Source organism: Martes martes (assembly GCF_963455335.1).
Source record: "Martes martes genome assembly, chromosome: 2".
Taxonomy (NCBI): Eukaryota; Metazoa; Chordata; class Mammalia; order Carnivora; family Mustelidae; genus Martes; species Martes martes.
In genome coordinates this window covers 113623961-113644483 of record NC_137889.1, presented here as the reverse complement: position 1 = coordinate 113644483, position 20523 = coordinate 113623961, and the positions used below count along the sequence as shown (strand labels likewise).

Genomic DNA, 20523 nt, shown 5'->3' with positions numbered 1-20523 from the left:
CAAGATGCTTTTTAATAAGTCAATGAATAAACCATTGTATATCCAGATGATAGAATATACTAAACAACAAAAATTCAACTGAATAAATTTAAAGATCAAATTTGCTTTATTCAACAGTTTATGAATTGGGCACCATCCAATCTGGCAACAGAAAGAGCTCCATTAAGCGGTTAAAAAAAAAAAAAAGCAAAGGTTTTTTAAGGGTGGAAAGGGGGTAGTAAAAGGCAATTATGAGCAAAGGATGCAAAGTTTTAGGCAAGGTGGCCCTCCTATGGGAAACAAAAGGGGGTCTATCAAGAGGATTACCTCAGGAGTGCTGACCAGGTAATTCCAGGTTGGCTGGTAAAAAGTTATATTCCTGGGAGACATTCAAGCTGCAGTTAGGTTAGGTATTAAGTCTTGGTTTGCTGACATGATGTATAGCACAAGTGACTCCATTTGGGGCCTGCTGTCTCCTTTTAATAAATAGTACTCGGCATCAAAAACAAATGAGCTATCAAGTCTCATACACACACACACACACACACACACACACACTCACAAAACCCATAGAGGAATCTTAAGGGAGAGAAGCCAATGCAAAGAGCTACGTACTGTGTAAGTCCAACTAAATAACATCCTAAAAGAACAAAACTATAGCAACAGTAGAAAGATTAGTGGTTGCCAGAAGAAGGGCGAAAGAATGAGTAAGTGGAGTGTATGGAATTTTTAGGGCAGTGAAACTATTCTACATGAAATTGTAATGGTGGTTATATGGCATTCCGTTTTTCTCAAAACCCATAGACTTTATCACCGAAGGAGCAAACACCACTATCAACAATGGACTTCAGTTAATAATAACGTGTCAGTATTTACTCATCAGTTGTGACAAATGGGGGATCTGTGGATGTGGAGAAGAGGTGTTATATGGTAACTCTGTGCTTCCTAATTTTTCCTGTAAACCTGAAAGTGCTCTGAAAAAAGAGTATGAATCTCAAACCAAGAGGAGCCTAAGGGGATAACCAATTAGATGTAATGTGGTTTCTTGATGAGATCCGGAATAAAAAAAGAAAATTAGTGGAAAACTGAGAAAAATGTGAATATAGTATGGACTTTAGTTAATGACAGTGTATCGGTACTGGTTCATTAATTGTGACAAATGTACCACAGTAACATAAGATACTATGGTACTGGTATGTGGAAACTCTGCACTATCTGCAAATTTTCTGTAAATCTAAAAATACTCTAAATGAAAAAATGTTACTGAAATATTTATCATATGCTCTACACTAGGAACAATTCTAGAAATATAAAAAGGTACAGAGATTTTACACATAAAGCTATTGAAGGTATCTGTTTAAATGCCAGTATAGGGGTACCTTGTGGCTCAGTTGGTTAGACGTTTGACTTCAGCTCAGGTGGTGATCTCAGGGTCCTGGATCCAACCCTGCGTCATCATCATCGTTGTTGGACTCTTCTCCCGCTGCCTTTCCCTCTGCTCATATTCTCTCTGTCTCTCTCAAAAAAATAAATAAAATCTTAAGAATAAATAAATATTAATAAGTTATTAAACATTTAAACTTTAAGGAGCAATATACAAGACTAAGTGATTCATGTGTGGAATGTCTGTGTCATCAGGGCAAAATGAAAATATTTTGGATTTTAATGTAACCACACTATTTGTTAAATGCAAATGTTCCATTTAACTGTTATGTTCAAATGTCTTGGTTCCGTTTATATTAAACTTTACGTAAGTAGCAAGTTGTTCATAGTATCTGCTGTGACAGAACTATATATCATTTAGGTTCACCTTTCTCCTGTGGTTAGAGATATGCGTTGCCTGCAAATGCAAGTAACAGCTGACATCCCCGGGAATTTCACTTTAGCACCAAGTTTCCTCTGAATATACATGTTCTTTTTACCTCACACTAGGTCAACATATTCCCTAAAATATTGAGTTGCCTTTGCTTCACTTTCTGTGATAAAATAGTTAGGATTAGTTTTTCTTGGCTCAATTAATATGGCATGTGTTCTCTGGACTCCGTAACTCATTGGTCACGCAAAAGACGAATCTTGCTCCTGCAGCCGTATTGATCCACGTGGACCTTTTGGTTAGGAGTAAAGCCTCTTTAATTACTTTGGCTGACTTTCATTTTTTACAAAGTCTTAGGCACATTAGCTAGCATGCTGTAGTGTTCTCATTTGTCTTAAATTTAGATGCGCCTCGGTCTCCTGAGATTGATTGACTGTCTATATTCTTGGGAAACCACCGCCTACCCCAGCCTACACTAGCTCTGTTTAACTTAGAAATCTGAAAGAGCTATCTCTCATCTTATCCCAGGGCTTGATAACCTCTTCCTTTTCCTTCCACAGAGGTGTTTTGACCTTTAATTAAAAGGAAAATTTGTTGTCTTCCTTTCAGAAGACAGCAAATAATGAACTCATTAAAATGAGGTTAGTGTTCAGGCCTTAGAGCAATAAGAGTTGAAGTCTCATTAGCAGCTAACAATGCAGAACACAGCACATAAATAAACCTAATATGGCACAGCCAAATGCCTCCGTGCATTAAATTTGAGCAGAATCAAATGTTTACCGTCAATGATGTCTAGGGCATGAAGTTTTAATGCACTTAATAAAGGAAAGCAAATTGCTTCCTATTAGCCATGAAATGTTACCACAGAAAATGCCCCCAAAAATGTTTTATGTAAATGTGGGATATGTTAGTAATTAACAAAGAAATGTAGAAAAATATCTGCCTTGCTTAATAGATGCAGCAATTAGGAAGAATAAAGATGACAAAATCTCTAAAGGTAATTCTAGAGATTAATGTAAAATAATGCAGAATGTGAGAGTAAGATATTTTTAAGAGACTTTATCTCATATGTGACCCAAGGTGAGAGATATTTGCAATGTCAAACCAGACTCAGTTAATAAAATGAAACTTCTGTATAGTTGATTAAATATCTTCTGGGAAGGAGATTCCTTAAGAACATATTTTAAAGAGCTACTATATTTCATTTACAGAAGCAGGAAGACTTTGTTTCAACAAATTCTAATGTTTTGTAAGTTATTTTATAATGCTAAATGATCCATAGTTAGTGAAATAATAATTAGGAGTTTTATTTCAACATTCAATGAATGGGCTAAAAGCATAAATTCTTTATAACATCTAATATCTGTACCACAATGTTTGCATAAAAAGATTAGTAATGATATGCTCTTTATTCCCTATGTTTCATATTCCTTCGGTAGGGTTAGATAGTTGTTTCTCTGTTACATTTCCTTTGCATTTAACACGTATATAATAGAGTTTTTAGATTAAGAATTGTTAGAGTATGGGGTGCCTGGGTGGCTCAGTCGTTAAGCATCTGCCTTTGGCTCAGGTCATGATCCCAGAGTCCTGGGATCGAGCCCTGCATTGGGCTCCCTGCTCAGCGGGAAGCCTGCTTCTCCCTCTCCCATTCCCCCTGCTTGGGTTCCCTCTCTTGTTGTGTCTCTCCCTGTCAAATAAATAAACATGCGTCTCTCTCTGTCAAATGAATAAATAAAATCTTTTTTAAAAATTAAAAAAAATAAAAATTGTTAGAGCAGTATTTTTACCCAATAATTTGTTCCATAATTTTCCCCCCCTAAAGTATTTGAAAAAACTTACTGTCATTCCACACTTATTGAGCTCTCATGAAAACCCAGCAAGAAAAAATATTGTTTGGGCCAAAAATGTTAGTGGATCAGGGACACCTACTTTATACAGGTGAAGCCTACTTACTCTGAGAGTTGAATGATACTGGGTAAATGATACTCTGGGAATTTTGAGGAGATACTTCACTTTTGGAGAATAACTGCTAATTTTCAATGTTCATCTAATAGCCCAAATCTGAACAAATCCATGAGTCATTAAACTCTGAGTCCAATTCTTTCACAACTTGCATTCAATTCATCATTTGGTAGAGTCCCAGAACCTTTATCTTCAAACTACAATCCAAACCTGACTATTTTCCTCCTATTTCACCATCCACTCCAAGACACTCCTTTCTCAATTAGGGTAGTTTTTCTCTCTCTTCTAAATGCTTCCTTCTCTCTTCCATCTTAATCTTCCCTTTACTTGGCCAACTCTTCATGCATTGGCCAAAGATTCAAAGTATGACGAGCACTTTATCTCTGCTTAAAACTCTCCAGTGGCTTGCCAGTACGCTTTTCTTATTGTACCATTATATTATTTGTTTATTGTATGTTTTACCCATGAGAAGATATACTCCTAGAGAAAGTACTTTGGTTTGCTCAAAGCTAAGCTGATTCTTTAATACATAGAATAGCTGGAATATATTGGCTACTCAAATATTTTTTGAAAGAGTAAATAAAGTAACTTATTTCATTTATTTGAGAATCTTAAAATTACAGCAAAATCATTAAAAATATATGAATGTGGGGGCGCCTGGGTGGCTCGGTGTGTTAAAGCTTCTGCCTTAGGCTCAGGTCATGATCCCAGGGTCCTGGGATCAAGCCCCGCATCGGGCCCTCTGCTCGGCGGGGAGCCTGCTTCCTCCTCTCTGCCTACTTGTGATCTCTGTCAAATAAATAAATAAAATATTAAAAATATATATATATGAATGTGTGTAAGGGCAGTCACAGAACTCTAAAGGATAAAATTTACATAGAAAATATTTTGAATATTGCCTTCTTTCATTGGGAAATGACGGCTGTGCTGGAAAATGTTACCATTAATACATTTTTGGTTTGTTGTTCTCCTTCGTGAGTATCTCACTAGTTTCCCTCATCTACAGGAAAGAAGAGTTGGTAGACTATCAGATGATGTCAACCCTGTTTTGTTATGAATGTGAATTATAATTAGGCTTTAAATAGAATTGAGCTTGAGGAGGTGACAACTAAATCTCACAAGAGCTTTTTTTATTTTTGAAACCCTTAAGTCTTTGTCAGAGGGATAGATTTGTTAGAAAATGATTTGCCTACTAAGTACAGGAAAAGCCCACCTTAAAATACTACCTATATACCATAAGCTGCAATATATTTTGGCAATGATTTCTATAACCAAATCAAGGTTCTGTATAGATAATGACATAAGTCTTCATATTTGCAATAAAACCTAAAAAGTGATGTATCTCTACCTTCTTAGCTGTGTAATGAGAAGATTCTGTTGCACCTGAGCTTAAAAAACAAATAAGTTTTGATGCTTCAAATATATATACATTGACTCATGATTTGATATTTAGACTTTGGAAATGATTTTTATGACACACATTTAAAGATATATGTGTCTGAATGTGTATTTGCAAAATGTTCAACTATGTATCATATGAAAAATTTTCAAATGTTTATAAAGTTGATCATGAAATTGTTAAAAAAAGGCAGATTTGTTCAGATATAGTAAGATAGCATGAAAATTAAACACAGAAACATTTTCACATGCAGGCTACAAATATGTATACATAACATATTTATATAATTTTATTTCTATAAATATATTTATTTATATATATAATTTTAAAATGTGCACAATATATTAGCAGAGCCTAGGGCCTAGGAGACTACTTGGGAGGTAGAAGTGGCTCAGTAAATGCTTGCTGGAGTTTAGTTCCTTATGGTGATAAAGTTTTTGATGTTTACTTACAGTGAATTTGGTAACTACAAGTAGTTGTGTTTATTTGCAACTATAGTTTTCTCATTTTACCTGTTAAATAAACTCATATTTGTTAAATACTGACTTTATTCTGTTACAATGTTTAAATGAAAAATGAGCAGTCATTATATTTTCAATTCTATCATCAGTAATATGTTTTTTTTTCCCAAGTCATCAAGGGGGTGTTCTTGATTTTTTAATTTGACACTCCTATCCTTTTATCCAAATATGTGAATATTCTAATACAATGATACTCTTAAAGTCTAAGCAGTTAAGTTACCATGCACCATGTTAATAGAGTAAACCCTGATAATAATGATTTTGTTATTAGGTATAGCCTGTTTGTTCATCTATTAACCCAAAAATGTATTTAAAAACACATATCCTTTTTATTCAGAAAGAAGATTGATATATTCATTGTGGGACACAAAACATATGTTTATCAGCATGCCACATATCCTAACATGCATAACATGCATGACATGCATAACATGTGTTATGCAATGTATCAGTACCCAACAAAGTCAAGGACTTAAATTTGTTCAAATCAATTGTAGCATATCAGTTGAATCATTACTGCACACAACTATTTTCACCATTATCAATATTTCTTATTTACTATTGCTTGCTCTGCCCTGATGGTAACTGTAGTTTCACAGAATTCAATCTATGAATATAGCAAAGTTTTCATTCTTTTAAATTATTAACAGAGAGAAAGTAAAGTTATTTTACAGTAAAGTTAAAATGTATGGTTTATAATTTCAAGCCTGGTCTAAATGAAATTAAAAGTTTGGCCACTGAAAACGTCATAGAGACTTTAACCTCATATCCACTTATATTTAGGGTAAAGAGAAATTATGACTGAAACCACATAGAAGAAGGAAAGAAGTATACCTCTCCTAAGAAAAAGTAGATAAAAACTTACAGACACCCTCAGGTACTCCCATGTATCCCTTGTTCTTGTGAGACAGGAATGATGGAAATTGACAATTTTCTTTTCTTTTTAATATTGAATGATGGGGCGGTGGACATAAAATTTGAAATTAAAGTCCCGAATACCTACCATCTACAGAATTCCCCTTCTACGGTTTCAGGACATTTTTAGGAGAATTATTATAGGACCAACATGGCTGCCAAAGCTATGCCAAGAACCTCTGAAGTCTGTCTTCAAGACTAAAAATCTGACACGGAGTTCAGGTGTTTCCAAGGTGCACTGACAACAGAAAGGGGAGTTGTATAAAACTGGAAATAGGAAGTATACCTTTTTGCACTCAAGAAACATTGTGGAACTGTTACAACACAATATTTAATCAAATAATTATCTAATAAAGCTATTAAGTGAATATCTCAGCAATGAAGAGATTCCTAACTAGTATGTGAGCAGGAATTATTTCTAGAGATGAAATTAGCAAAGTCAATTACAATATCACCCAACAATCATCGAGTACCTGTGTTGCATGAGTATTGCTGTAAGCCCACCCTGGACTCATACTGAGTGAAAAGAGAGGGTAAGGAATGAGAAATGAAGACTACAGCCATGAACAAAGGCAGAAGCAGGAGTCCTAATCAATATTTGAACTTGTTAAAGGAGATAGCTGCTTTATGAAGGAGACCTTCATTTCTTTAAGACTTAAAAAATAAAATGAGAATTGAGAGATTTTTTCAATCTTTTAAGTAAAAAGTATTTTTGTTAATGAAGCAACTTAAGAGTTGTCTTTAATAATTTCTCAATAAGAAAAAGATGTTCCAAGAAGTAACATCGTATTTATCAAAAGTGTAATTGTTATTTCTAATTTTTTTCCACAATTTTGTAATATTAAAAAACTGATCTGAAGTTCTTTAGGGATATCCTGTAGAAATGGAAAATACTTCTTTCTTAAAGAAAAATATTTCTTTCTTTAGATCACTTAGAAAAAACTAAGGCATTACATGTTTAAATGCACACAGAGGGGTGCCTGTGTGGCTCAGTGGGTTAAAGCCTCTGCGTTTGGCTCAGGTCATGATCCCAGGGTCCTGGGATCGAGATCTGCATCAGGCTCTCTGCTCAGCAGAGAACCTGCTTCGTCCTCTCTCTCTGCTTGCCTCTCTGACTACTTGTGATCTCTGCCTGTCAAATAAATAAATAAAATCTTAAAAAAATAAAAATAAATAAATAAATAAATAAATGCACACAGAGAATCACATTTTATATAAAATCGCAACTATTCTATCCTGCAACTTGCATTGGATACCTAGCAGGAAACTATGCCATGAATCCAGGAAATACTTCTACTTCCAAGAGATTAGCCATCCACTTAATATTTTTCCCTAAAACAGTATGTATCAGATTTGGGCAAATGGAAGTGTGTGCTGCTAGCTAATAGTTCAGAGAAAAAGCTAAGCTAAAGTAAACACATACAAACTTTTTTTCCTGCTAAAGAGCTCAGTACATTAGTGTGAATTAAGAACTTCCCAAGAGGGGTATAATATAGTGTTACCCAAACATTTTGAACATGGAATGATTTTCCATAAAAGTGTTAAATTTCACAGACCTAGTGAACCATGGATGATGGTTTGGAAAATACTCCTCTGTAATCGGGAACCCTGTTTCCCTGGTTATCCCCTCATATGGTAAAATAATCCATGCCCAAGCTCCCACACTCCAGAGGCCCCAAGGCAACTCTGAAGAGGGTGATCTGCCTGTGTTCTGGAGCTGCCACAGCAGTACACTGCATTTCCATCAAGCTGGCTCCCCAGCATAGGAGTCAGGATCCTGCAGAGTGATTCAGGTTACATTTTAAATTTCCAACCTAACACACAGAGAATTCAAACCAATTCAATGCAGACCTTAAGTGAAAATCCCTGGAAATATGTTTAATCATCAACTACTTTCTGCCCACACTCACCCAATGAAGGTTTGACTTTGTTATTTTGCTTGCGTTGTATGTACATGTGTACGTTTCTCCTGGCTATCTCATTCCTGATTATTCCTGAAGCCATCTCTTAGTCATTGAGTTTACAACGACCAGTTTCAGTCCACATCCCCAAAGAAGTCCTAATATAAGGTAGTTCTATCTCAATATTACTCTACCATCTACTTAAATACTTTAGCTTAGGGAAAACAGTCATTAAAAGCATAAAAGGCTTTAAAGAAAACCATGAATAAACCATGAACTCTGAAGTTAAATTTTTATCTTTTTATAACTCAAAAAAATTGTAGGCCATGATAGAGACTTGGAGCAAAGCCTACAGGAAAAGTAAATTAAATAATATAATTAAAGACCAAGCTTGGAGGAAAAAACTTTTAAAGGAGAATACCAGTGGTTCAAATAATAAACATATAAATGTATCACTTAAGTATAATTTATACATAATGTGGTGTGCCTTGGTGGCCCACCACCAAGGGCCTTTGGCCCTGGTCATGATCCCAGGGTCCTGGGGTAGAGCCCGCAGGAGAGTATGTTCTGGGAGAGTATGCTTCTCCTTCTGCTCCTCCCCCTCCTCCCAGCTCATGCTCTCTCTCTCTCCCTCTCTCTCTCTCTCTCTCTCTTTCTCAAATAAATAAATAAATAAATAAAATCTTTAAAAAAAATTATATATAAATGTATAAAACTATTTGTACAAATGTATAAATTATCTGAAGGGCCTTATAGTTCATATTTGATTCAAACATATTTAATTCAAAATTCCAGTGAATTAGGTAGACCATGGAAATCATCGAAACAGAACAGAAACCCCTCACTGTTCGAGATGATCTACGTGGACTGAAAATGAGAGTACAGTTGAAGGGAATTTGGGACTTATAAGAACTGGGCAGTATTTTACCTTGTTTAAGGAAATTTTCTGATCCCAGGGAGAATACCAGACTGCTAACCAGAAAGCAGAAGTCGAAGTTCATCTCACATACTTTCAGAATGAACTGAAGTAAGAATGGTTTAGAATTCTGTGAACACGAAGCTGCCCAGGAAACTTTGAAGTAACAAACTTTAGGACACGAGAAAAATCCATTCACACCCAGGAAGGAATCAAAGTCACATGGACTGTTCTGCTGATGCAATAAAATAAAATTTACAACACTGTAAATGCATTTCGAATTTAATGATTTATATAACCTTCATTGTGTTCTTTGATAATCAAGCAGAAAATGCAAACTCTTCACATACGTGACATGAGTTAATATTATTTTACAAGGTCAAACCAACTTTCAAATTGTCTCTTCTCTTTGCCAGTATCTTTAATTAGCATCAATGTTTAACCTTCCAGTATGCAAAAATCACTCCTTATGCTATGAGACTACTCCCGTTACCAATATATACATTACTTACGCAGTTAGTTCCTAAAGCTTGCCCTCCAATTATGGATAACAAAGGTTTTAAAAGCAGTGATGCTCTAGAACTTTAAGCTCCGTCTTTCCTGTTAGGAGTGTTGTAGAGGTTTCAACAACACAGCCAGCCTGTTGTGAGAATGTTTAGTGTAGCAGGGCCAGTATTGATTTTTCCCTCAAAACCTTTCCCAACTCTTCCCCCCATCTCACTGAATGTCAGAAATCTGAAGCATTAATGAAAATACACTCCACTTCACTTCCTACATCAGTCCATCAACAATTACACTCCTGTCCATCCGTCCGTCATTCCTTCCTTCCTTCCTTCCTTCCATTCCCAGTACTCCCAGTAGAAACTATGCCTTTATTTTGTGCTTATTAGAACTACTGCAAAAGCCTCCTCAATGGGGCGCCTGGGTGGCTCAGTGGGTTAAGCCTCTGCCTGCAGCTCAGGTCATGATTCCAGGGTCCTGGGATCAAGCCCCGCATCGGGCTCTCTGCTCAGTGGGGAGCCTGCTTCCTTCTCTCTCTCTCTCTGCCTGCCTCTCTGTCTACTTGTCATCTCTGTCAAATAAATAAATAAAATCTTTAAAAAAAAAAAAAAAGCCTCCTCAATGACTTTCCGGTTTTTGCTCCAGTTTTCCTGCAATAACTTCTCAGCAAGTGGCCAAAGGAACCTATTTAGAATGTAAAAATCCTGTCTTATGTGAGATGAAGTAGAGTGTGGTGTGTTAAGATACCAGGGTTTTTCCTGACGCTGGGCCTTGTTCTTACTACCCTGTTTGCCCAGAGCACACTCCTCCAGAGCCGAGTTGGGCATGACTGGCCTCGTAGTTTTCATGGCTCAACTAAATTGCCACTTTTTCAGAAAGGCTGCATAGAGCACATTGCCCATCCTGTTGAAATGTAGGGACTCTGTGTTAGTTTTAATAATAGCATATACTATAACACTATTTCTGCACCACTAATTACAATTTGCAATTAAATAATTATGATTGATTTTCCATGTGTATCATCTGTGCACCTAAACAGAACCTAAGTTCCACAAGAACAAGTTTATTGGTTTTGTTTGTCAGACATTTTCCAACTTCAACTCCGTAAACTTATGTAGCTTATTTAGTTTCTCTGTGCCTTATAGTCCTCATTAGTAAAGCAGGGTTGATTAGGGGATCACAGGGAGATTTAAAGAGATAATTCAAACTGAGTGTTTTTCAGAGTACCTAAAACACAGTAAAGGCTCGATTATTATTAGCATTCTTTCCTGTGTCATTAGTACCTAGAAGAGTGCCTGAAATATAGCAGGTGTTCAGTTAATATTGTTTCAGTGGATGGATGAATTAATAATGGCACAAGGAGGAAGAGAGCCCAGAGGGTAAGTCTCAGATCCCTGGTTTCCTGGAGACTTAGGTGAGACTGGGAGTTGGGAGTGCAACACTTAAGTGATGGGTGGAAAGAAGAGAGGGCAATTGCTCTGAAAGGCAGTGGTGTTTTTCTATTCAGCAAGTTGTTCTTCAAATTGAGTACGATTTCAGCAGAAGGATCCCCAAAACTTTCTCCCCACAAAGGGTCCCCAGATTTCTTTAGTATTATTATTACACATTCATTCATTCTTCCTTAGTTAACTCATTCATTTCACAATCATAGACAAACTTCAATGTAAAACACTGTGGAAGACTTTGTGTATTTGTGTGAAAATTTTTTTTCAATGTGTAAATTGTATCAGACAGTTTCCTCTTTGAGTAGCAGTAAGACTTTATTTTTATAAAGAGAGGGAGAGGGAAGCCTGGGTGTCTCGGTTGGTTAAGTGTCTACCTTTAGCTCAGGTCATGATCCCAGGGTCCTGTGTTCGAGTCCCGTACTCAGCTCCCTTCTCAGCGGGGAGCCTGTTTCTCCCTTTGCCGGCAGCTCCCCCTGCTTGTGTGTGCTTGCTCGCTCTCTCTCTCTCTCTTTAACAAATAAATAAATAAAATCCCTAGAAAAAAGAGAGAGAGAATAGCTTTTTGAAGGAGTGTGGATTGCTTCTAAGGGGAAGGAGATGAACAAGAAGGGAGGCAGAGACTACCAAAAGCAAACTTCAAAAGCTTCGTACTTTCACCCTCGATCAGCCCTATCCATCATCATTTGTACATCGATATAGTGTGTCCAAAAGTTCCTGGAATCCCGAGTCATTTCATCCTGGGTGGCTAGACAAACTTACTACAGTGGGACCTGAAGCTATTAAGGTTGGACCAAGTGTGAAGGCAAACATAACTCAATTTTGGCCTCTCCTTGTGTTATCTAGGTAGGCCATTTAAACTTTCCATTAAGTTGGGCGCCTGGATGGCTCAGTGGGTCAAACTTTCCATTAAGCAATTTTATCCACTTGGACAATAAGTATAAAGATGACCTCTTCTGGTTCCTACCTCGAGATTAAATAAGATACTGTTTTTGTGAGTTACTGTATATATATTTTAAAAACTGAACAAAACAGTTAAAAGAACAAAAACCAGAGTGCCTGGGTGGCTCAGTGGGTTGGGCCTCTGCCCTCAGCTCAGGTCATGATCTTGGGGTCCTGGAATCGAGCCCCACATTGGGCTCCCTGCTCAGTGAGGGGCCTGCTTCTCCCTGTCTCTCTGACTGCCTCTCTGCCTACTTGCGATCTCTGTCTGTCAAACAAATAAAATAAAATCTTAAAAAAAAAAAGAACAAAAACTATCACACTTATGTATTTGATTTGAAATTCTGAAAGTATAAGGCTATATCAATATATGTAATGGTCATGCCTTACAAATTATGTATATTTAGGGAAAGAGTTAGCCTTATATTAAACTACCTAAATATCAGAGTGGATTAAGACTTACACAACATACTTTGAAATTAGTCTAAATAATGTACTAGCTTAATATTTCCATAAGTTCCTTGATGGTTTTAATCTTCAATTTGAATCTACAAGAATAATTCAGCAGCACATATACTAAAATTACAGTTTCCCAGGTTCCATTTTTTTATAATCTAATTCAGAATTCCCAGAGCATGGGTCTGGAAAAAGTTATCTTATAAACATTCCAGCAATTCATTTCTTATGGGTAACTTGGAAACAATTGTTTTTGACCATTTTTAGAACCGACTGGGGTCTATGATAAAATACACAAGCCTGGACCCTATCATATAACACTAAATCAATAACTCTTCAAGTGGGTCCCCAGAATCCATAATGTTAGCAGTCTCTTTTAAAAATTTTATGAAAAATAAAGCCTGAGAACTATTTCTTTAACATTTTGCAATAGGGTAAGTTGGACTTGCTTTATTAAATACTAAGGAACTCATTATGAGAACATTAAATGAATGTAAGCAATATTTATTAAAAGAATGAATTATTGATTTTTCTTGTTATATATATTTATTCTCTTTAATAACTAATCAGGTAACTTAGTAAGTTCTTCCTAAATAATGCAAGGGAAAACTTCAAAGCTGTTTATATTTTTTAGGATGTGAACTATTAAAGAAATAACTGGGGCTTATTGTCCAAACATTAAATATATTTCATTTTACATTTATGTTCAAAAGTTAGTCAAACTTCCTCACAAAATAGTCAGATTAAAAAAAGCACATCTATAGCTACATGCTATTTCCTAAGTTTGACAATTTGATTTTTATCTCTGAGACATATTACTTTTACTTTATAAACAAGTTTTTCTAAAGTAACTTTTTCATTATATTTCATTTATTCATAATTTTGTATTTGTATATTTTCTTGTCTAACATTTCTTCTGAAATTTTTCCTGTATTTCTATTCTTTATTTTTTTCCATACTATTTCTTTTTTAATTTTGGTCATTTAACACTTTTTTCTTTTACCCTTATTTCTGATTTTTATTTTTAAAATTAGACCTCTTTTGTTACTCATTATTATTTGTGCCTTTCTTCTTTCATCATTGAAAGACCATGGAAATTTTCTTTCCCTGAATTTTGGAAATCAAAGAACATTTTTTATACTGAAGTAGACAGGATTGGAGGCTTTTAGGATTTGCTTTTTTAATCCATTTATTTTGTTTTGTTTTTACTTATAGCAATTGTCATTTTTACTCCCACATTAATCAACATTACATGTTGGGAGAATATGACTAGAGAACTCTATTTCTTTCAACAATGGAAGAGTCTGTCAAATCCTTCATAGAGTTAATTAGCACCGGTGGAAAAATATTCATCTGTCCTCACTTTTTGTGAGCTTGTCTTGCCAGGCAATCTATAATATAAGATTATAAAACATCCATGATATAAATGTGCTGGTGAAATGTAGCATCCTATTCATAGTGTTCTGATATCATTTAATGATATGGTCCATGAACCATGTTTATTATTTTACCATCAGTAATATATCACTATATTACTAATATAAATAAATGAAATTAACTCTATTGAATGCCTTTCACATATACAAAAAATATATCTGGCAATATAGAATATATAAAAATAAGTAGGGTTTGATTGACCTGGAGGCACTTATAAATTAGGGGAGCAGCTGGAGACTATCTAGGCAAAGGGAACAGAGAGAGGAAAGGTGTGGAAAAGTGTAGGCATTGGGGATAGACCAGAGGACAACGTGATTTGGGGGAAATAGCAATGCTTGTAGTTTAATCAGAAATGAGGAGGCACCAACAATACCTAGTTGGTTGGGAGAGTATGACCTATCGAGTGCTCATTAACAGCATTTATTGAGTTCCTACTGTGTGCCAGGCACTTGGCTATGCACTTTGTATGCCTTATGCAATGTAATCCTCACAATAATAGTGTGAAACAGATGTTAAGCATTATCCCATTTACAGATAAAGGAAAGGATTAGAGAAGTGACAGGGCTGTCATTTATTGAAAGGCTTCCCTGACCCCAAGGGTTAAGTGCATTTACTGCCTTCGGGGTGTTAGCATGATTGCAGAATGTAAGGCAGAGCAGAGGAAGGTAAAACTTAAAGGTGGGAACAGGTGAGCAGACCACAGTGTTTTAAAAGCCCAAGAAAAAGACAATGAGAGAGTTCTAAAGTGGTGGCAAGTTGATTGAGGGGAAAAACAGATTGTTTGATGTTTGATTGTCCCTAAGAAAACATCAAAAGTGTGAGCCCACACCCTCAGTATAAATTAAAATCCTTTACTGTGTCTCTCACAGCATGCCCTAGATTTCTTTTGTAGAACTTATCATGAGTTGTAATTACACATTTGTTTGACTGTCTGTTTAAAATCTCTCTCCCTTTCTACCCATTGAGGTCCTAGGTTAAAGGGACTATGCTTGTTACACCCAACACTCTATGCAACTACAATACATATTGAGGAAATTTAAGAATGGATAGCGGAGATATAAATGCAGAACAATGACTTCAAGAACTCAGAGCTAGAGAGTTGGAGGGGGGTTGGGGTGATAAGGAATACAGGGGTAGGGAGAAATGTTTTGAACGAACTCTTTCAAGATACGGAGTCCCAAGGATTGTGCATTAAATAAAATAAGAAACCCGGGGCGGGGGCAGGGGGGACTAAGGTAAAAGGATGTGTGATATTATTTTCTATTTAAAACTGTATTCCACCAGTTACCAATATGCCCAGCTAGTCTAATAGACTTTATTTTTAACTCCAGCCTCTTTTTAACATTTAGTTTGTTCTTTTTGAGAACTTTAAAAATATATTTTATACAACTGAGTTAAACCAATCGATCTATTTTTTCCCTTTTTCTATTTAATTCATAATATTTAAATAAGATTGGCCAAGATTACACTGAAATAACTAAATGTAACCTTGGATATCCACTGATTATATAGTTACCAACCTCTGAGTTATTCTCTTTTCTTTTATTTAATTAAATTAATTTGCAGGAGTTCTCTTAATTCTGGGGGAGTAGTTTCATAAATTTTTAAAGCAAATGCATAGCCACTGTGATTAATATTCAAAAAATTGTCTTAATATCTGACTCTTTTTTTTTTAAAGGATTTTATTTATTTATTTGACAGACAGAGATCATAAGTAGGCAGAGAGGCAGGCAGAGAGAGAGAGAGGAGGAAGCAGGCTCCCCGCTGAGCAGAGAGCCCGATGTGGGGCTCGATCCCAGGACCCTGGGACCATGACCTGAGCCGAAGGCAGAGGCTTTAACCCACTGAGCCACCCAGGCGCCCCAATATCTGACTCTTTATTCACCTTAACATATGGTTAGCAGTAAGCAAAAATAGTTTGAAATGAGTTTCTCATTTTCATCAGAACAAAGTAAGTCCCCTTTACATATCTATTTAAAAACGGGAAAAGCCTTCTGAGTCAATAAGTAAACCAAAAAGCCAAGGATCTGAGAGTTCTGAATTATGCTACATAAGAATAATTGCAGTTGAAGGATTGGCAGAAAATTTACTGGACTAAGTCTGATTCAAAGATTACTATCTGTGGGTTCTTATCCTGTTGACAAATAAGAAATTAATGTAAAATTAGATGCATTATAAAAAAAATAATTCCAAATACAGAAAATAGGGACATTTTGCCACAGTTGGAAATTTTTTCTTTATGGAATTGTTTATCTATTTCCTATCTGTGCTTGACTTGTTCATGTCTCAACATTTGCAATCAAGACCCTTTAAACTATACATTTCTCTTTAGTTTGTGTAGTAAAAACCCAAGCCTTAAATTCAGTGATTATGCCTTTAAAAATGATAGGGGAGATAGCACAGTTAAATAAATACTAAATTGCAACTCAAACAAATGTTACCTTCCTATTCCTTACCAACAAATGCAAGACTTGCTACATCCAACAGCTCTGAAAAATTTCCCCTGAGGAAAAAAAGTGTAATAATCTGAAATCAAGAAATGTCTCACATGGAAATGAAAAATGATTTCAGTGCTATGTGGTTAGAGAATTGCCTTTAAGCAACTTACAATGTGCTTTGGACTTAACTGCTTCGTAATTTGGTGAACTTCAATAAGAATAACAATAGCGATTATAACACCCAAAATATGAATAGCAAATAACAGTACCCATCAAAAACCCAAAAAGCAAGAAAGCCCATATTATTTTGTTTCACTCATGCATACACATTTGAAAAAGAGGCATCCCAAATCTTCATATTTATTTTTCTAAAATCATGTTAATTTCTTATTTATTTCAGGCATTACTAGAGACTCAAAATTTACTGCGCACTCAGGTTGCAAATTTTACCTTCAACCTTGGATTTTCAGGGAAGTTTTACCACACAGGTAAGAAGGAGCTTTGTGTTCTCAGGCAGCTACATATAAATAGGAGAGAGGATTTTAAATGTCTCATAAGTAGGAGAAATAGAATATCCAGACTGATTGTGGGGAAAACTTGGGTGCATTATATGAGTAGCCAAATCCAAAATCAATGAGCTTGTTTACTTTGGCAAATACCATTAGAATCAAGGGCAAAAGAGGAAAAGAATTGACTTTTTCAACTCAGTAAAAGAAACCATGATCATTGTTCTGTGACTATACATCTTGTCTCTCAGCATAGTCCAAGCAGAAAGCATAGTGATTGTGATGATGATGATGATAATGATGATGATGATGGCAATGACACGCCAATAATAGTAATAGTGGGCAGTGTTTTTAAAACGTCAGATAATCAAAGTGACTGCCATTTTGGTACACATTATTTTCCTTTGGAAAACATCTGGTGATCAGAGAGCAATTTTATAGCCTCAAAGAAAATTAATAATAGAGGGTCATCTTGCTTAATTTCCCTTGCAGGATTTTTCCCTAAAAATATTAGAACAATTTGGCCCAACATGCATTAAAACAATCATAATAAGGTTTATATTTCTTTCCATCTCTACCCAGCCACAGTGGCATTTCTTTTTTTTTTTTTCTTTTCTTTTTTTTTTCTTTTCATTGTTCCAGAATTTATTGTTTATGCACCACACCCACTGCTCCATACAATACTTGCCCTCCATAATACCCACCACCAGACTCACCCAACCTCCCACCCACCTCCCCTCCAAAACCCTCAGTTTGGTTCTCAGAGTTCACAGTCTCTCATGGTTCATGTCCCCACAGTTGCATTTCTGTTCAGTATCAGCTTCTCAACAAATTTTTAAAATTTGATTGGCGTTCATGCACTACTCTCTATTCTTATATTTCTCACCTCTTTACCCATCTTCACCTCCAGAATATGACTTTTATATTCTGAGTACCAACATTCTAATGTCTGGCACCCATATGGAGAAAACTATGTGCATAGAAGCGACTATCTTATAATAATGACAAAAATAACACAAAATGGTGTGTTAGAGCCGTATTAGGGCAATACTTACTATCTGCTCCTATTTCTGCAATTGTGGTATAAGCCAAATACTTTATGACTTTGCACTGTTGTTACTTCATAGTATCTTAGTGAAAACATTCCCTGGTATTCTCTGTGCATGCATGCATGTTATTAACATTTAAAATATCCCATGCAAAGGTAGTCTTTAATTATCATAAATGCAGCTCATTTACCCAAAGAAGCTTTTTAATGTTTAACCAAGAAGGCTCAGCATGTTTTATTAGAATATTGAAGCAGTGATGTCTTACTGACTTTTCTTTAATGCCTTTTCCCTCCTGCTTTGAAACATGTAAATCTGTTTAAAGTAATAGAAGGAAAATTAGTATTTAGACCATTTGATAAATCAAATGATTGCATATTTTAAAAGGACATTTTTCAGAAAGAGATTTGGGTCATCGTATCTGCACAGGCAAAGTAATTCCAGCTTACAATTTTGAAAATAGACATGGTTTTGTAAATCTTCTTCAAAAGCCCCCTCAAGAAATGAATTCAGGCCTAAGAAGCCCTGATTCTGAAGTTATAAAGCAGATAACTCTAAAAGCTATATCTACTCATGCAGAGGAAAAATTATGGGATTATTTGTAGTTCACACACAAACAATACTATTTGGTCTTAAATAGCTATATAATGCAAGTAAAGCCATTCTTTTGTTTGAAATATATCTGGATAACTGCCTCAGCTCTTTTATTTGCTTTTCATATTCAGAACTATTAAAGCTGCCAGACATTCACAGAGTTAATGTTGATAGCAGGTTATAACACTTCCCATTTCTTCTTTATGATCCTGAACATGTATACAGTACAAATCCAGTAGGAAATGAACAACTCACTAGTTAATATCACAGGGATGGTTGTTGGAGGAAGATACAAAAATATTCATTTTAATTATATCTTTTAAGAAGACCTTATTGACTCTTTTGACTCTTTATGTCAGTACAAGCCTAACAAAAATAACAAAAGAAAAACTTTATTCTGTTATGCTGTGTTGATAGTACACTTTAGAGATCAAGCAATATATATAAATTTGTAAATGCCAGAAGTTTACTTTCTTTCACATAAGGATGACACTTTCACTGACTTGCTACTTTATGTGTAGAATCCTTGAAAGGCATCCAAACTATAGTTCAAAGGTGTAATCATATTGTATTGAGTACTTACTAATTTACTCAGAGATACCAAGGTTTCTTCTAGAGAAGAAATGTTAATCACCAATTAACATTGGTGATGCCCACTACAAGGAAGGCATACCTCTATCTTATCTAGTCACATTCTTATATGCAGACTTAAGTATATGGAGCAAAGTTTGTAAATCAGGGAAGTGCTCTCCTTATACTTGCACTCCGCTGTGATGTGTAACTGTTAGAAGATGGCCTTGTCACAAAGACTGTCTCAGCTCTCTCCTAGGATGTTCTGATTTCCCAATGCATGAGGATGCTGATTGATGAGCCTCATTGTTTTGAAGACATTTAATCACATGTGCCCAGTGTAATAATGATAGATTCTTCATTTCTTAGACTGCTCCACTCACTTGTATTTCCCATGTATTCTTTCCTGTTCAGCTTCTCTGGCCTTCACATGCTAAAAACAATCTCACCCAAAAGGACATATCCCTAAGCTTTCCTTAGCAGTCAGCACCTCACAGGTGACAAATTGAAAGAGGGAAGACATACTGTTGATTAAAAGGAAAAAATAAAAGTGTGGAGTTTGAAATAAAATGTTTTGGTATGAAAATATGTAAAGCTTGATTGGAATTGCACAATGAAAACTCAGAGAATGAATACATTACAGTGTGAAGATGTCTTCTGTTACAAATATTTTTTTTTTAAAGATTTTATTTATTCATTTGTCAGAGAGAGTGAGCACAGGCAGACAGAGAGGCAGGCAGAGGCAGAGGGAAAAGCAGGCTCCCCACTGAGCAAGGAGCCCGATGCGGGACTCGATCCCAAGATCCTGGGACAATGACCCGAGCCGAAGGCAGTCGCTCAACCAACTGAGCCACCCAGGCGTCCCACAAATATTATTTTTTGTAGGACATAATTTCTAGTGACAATCATTGCCACTCTTTGTAATTAATAATAAATCGAATGTGACTCAATCAATTACTTCATGGATATTTGCAAATTGTATTCATAATGTTTTTTATGACAGTTCATTTGACAAAAATATATGCCCTTTATATAAAACTGTAAACTTTCAAATTTTTTAAAAAGGTATTATATTCATTCACCTCTCTTTGATTTTTGTTTTCAATTTTCTGTAGAGATTACTAGTTCAGAGTAGGTATTAGAAACAGACTGCTTTGCTCAAATCCAGACTGACATTTACTAGGC

At 35.6% G+C, this 20523-nt stretch overlaps 1 protein-coding gene across 1 annotated transcript in view; it reads left to right on the top strand.

The window, feature by feature from the left end:
• The window catches only part of LOC308338817 (bifunctional heparan sulfate N-deacetylase/N-sulfotransferase 4), a gene marked incomplete at its 5' end in the record, with an annotated part of 239223 nt that overhangs the window by 91326 nt on the left and 127374 nt on the right, over nucleotides 1–20523 (top strand). Inside the window, one exon of the mRNA XM_080797105.1 lies at nucleotides 17023–17110. Within this exon, the coding sequence (XP_080653231.1) occupies nucleotides 17023–17110 (88 nt within the window). The remainder of the gene's footprint in view (nucleotides 1–17022; nucleotides 17111–20523) is intronic.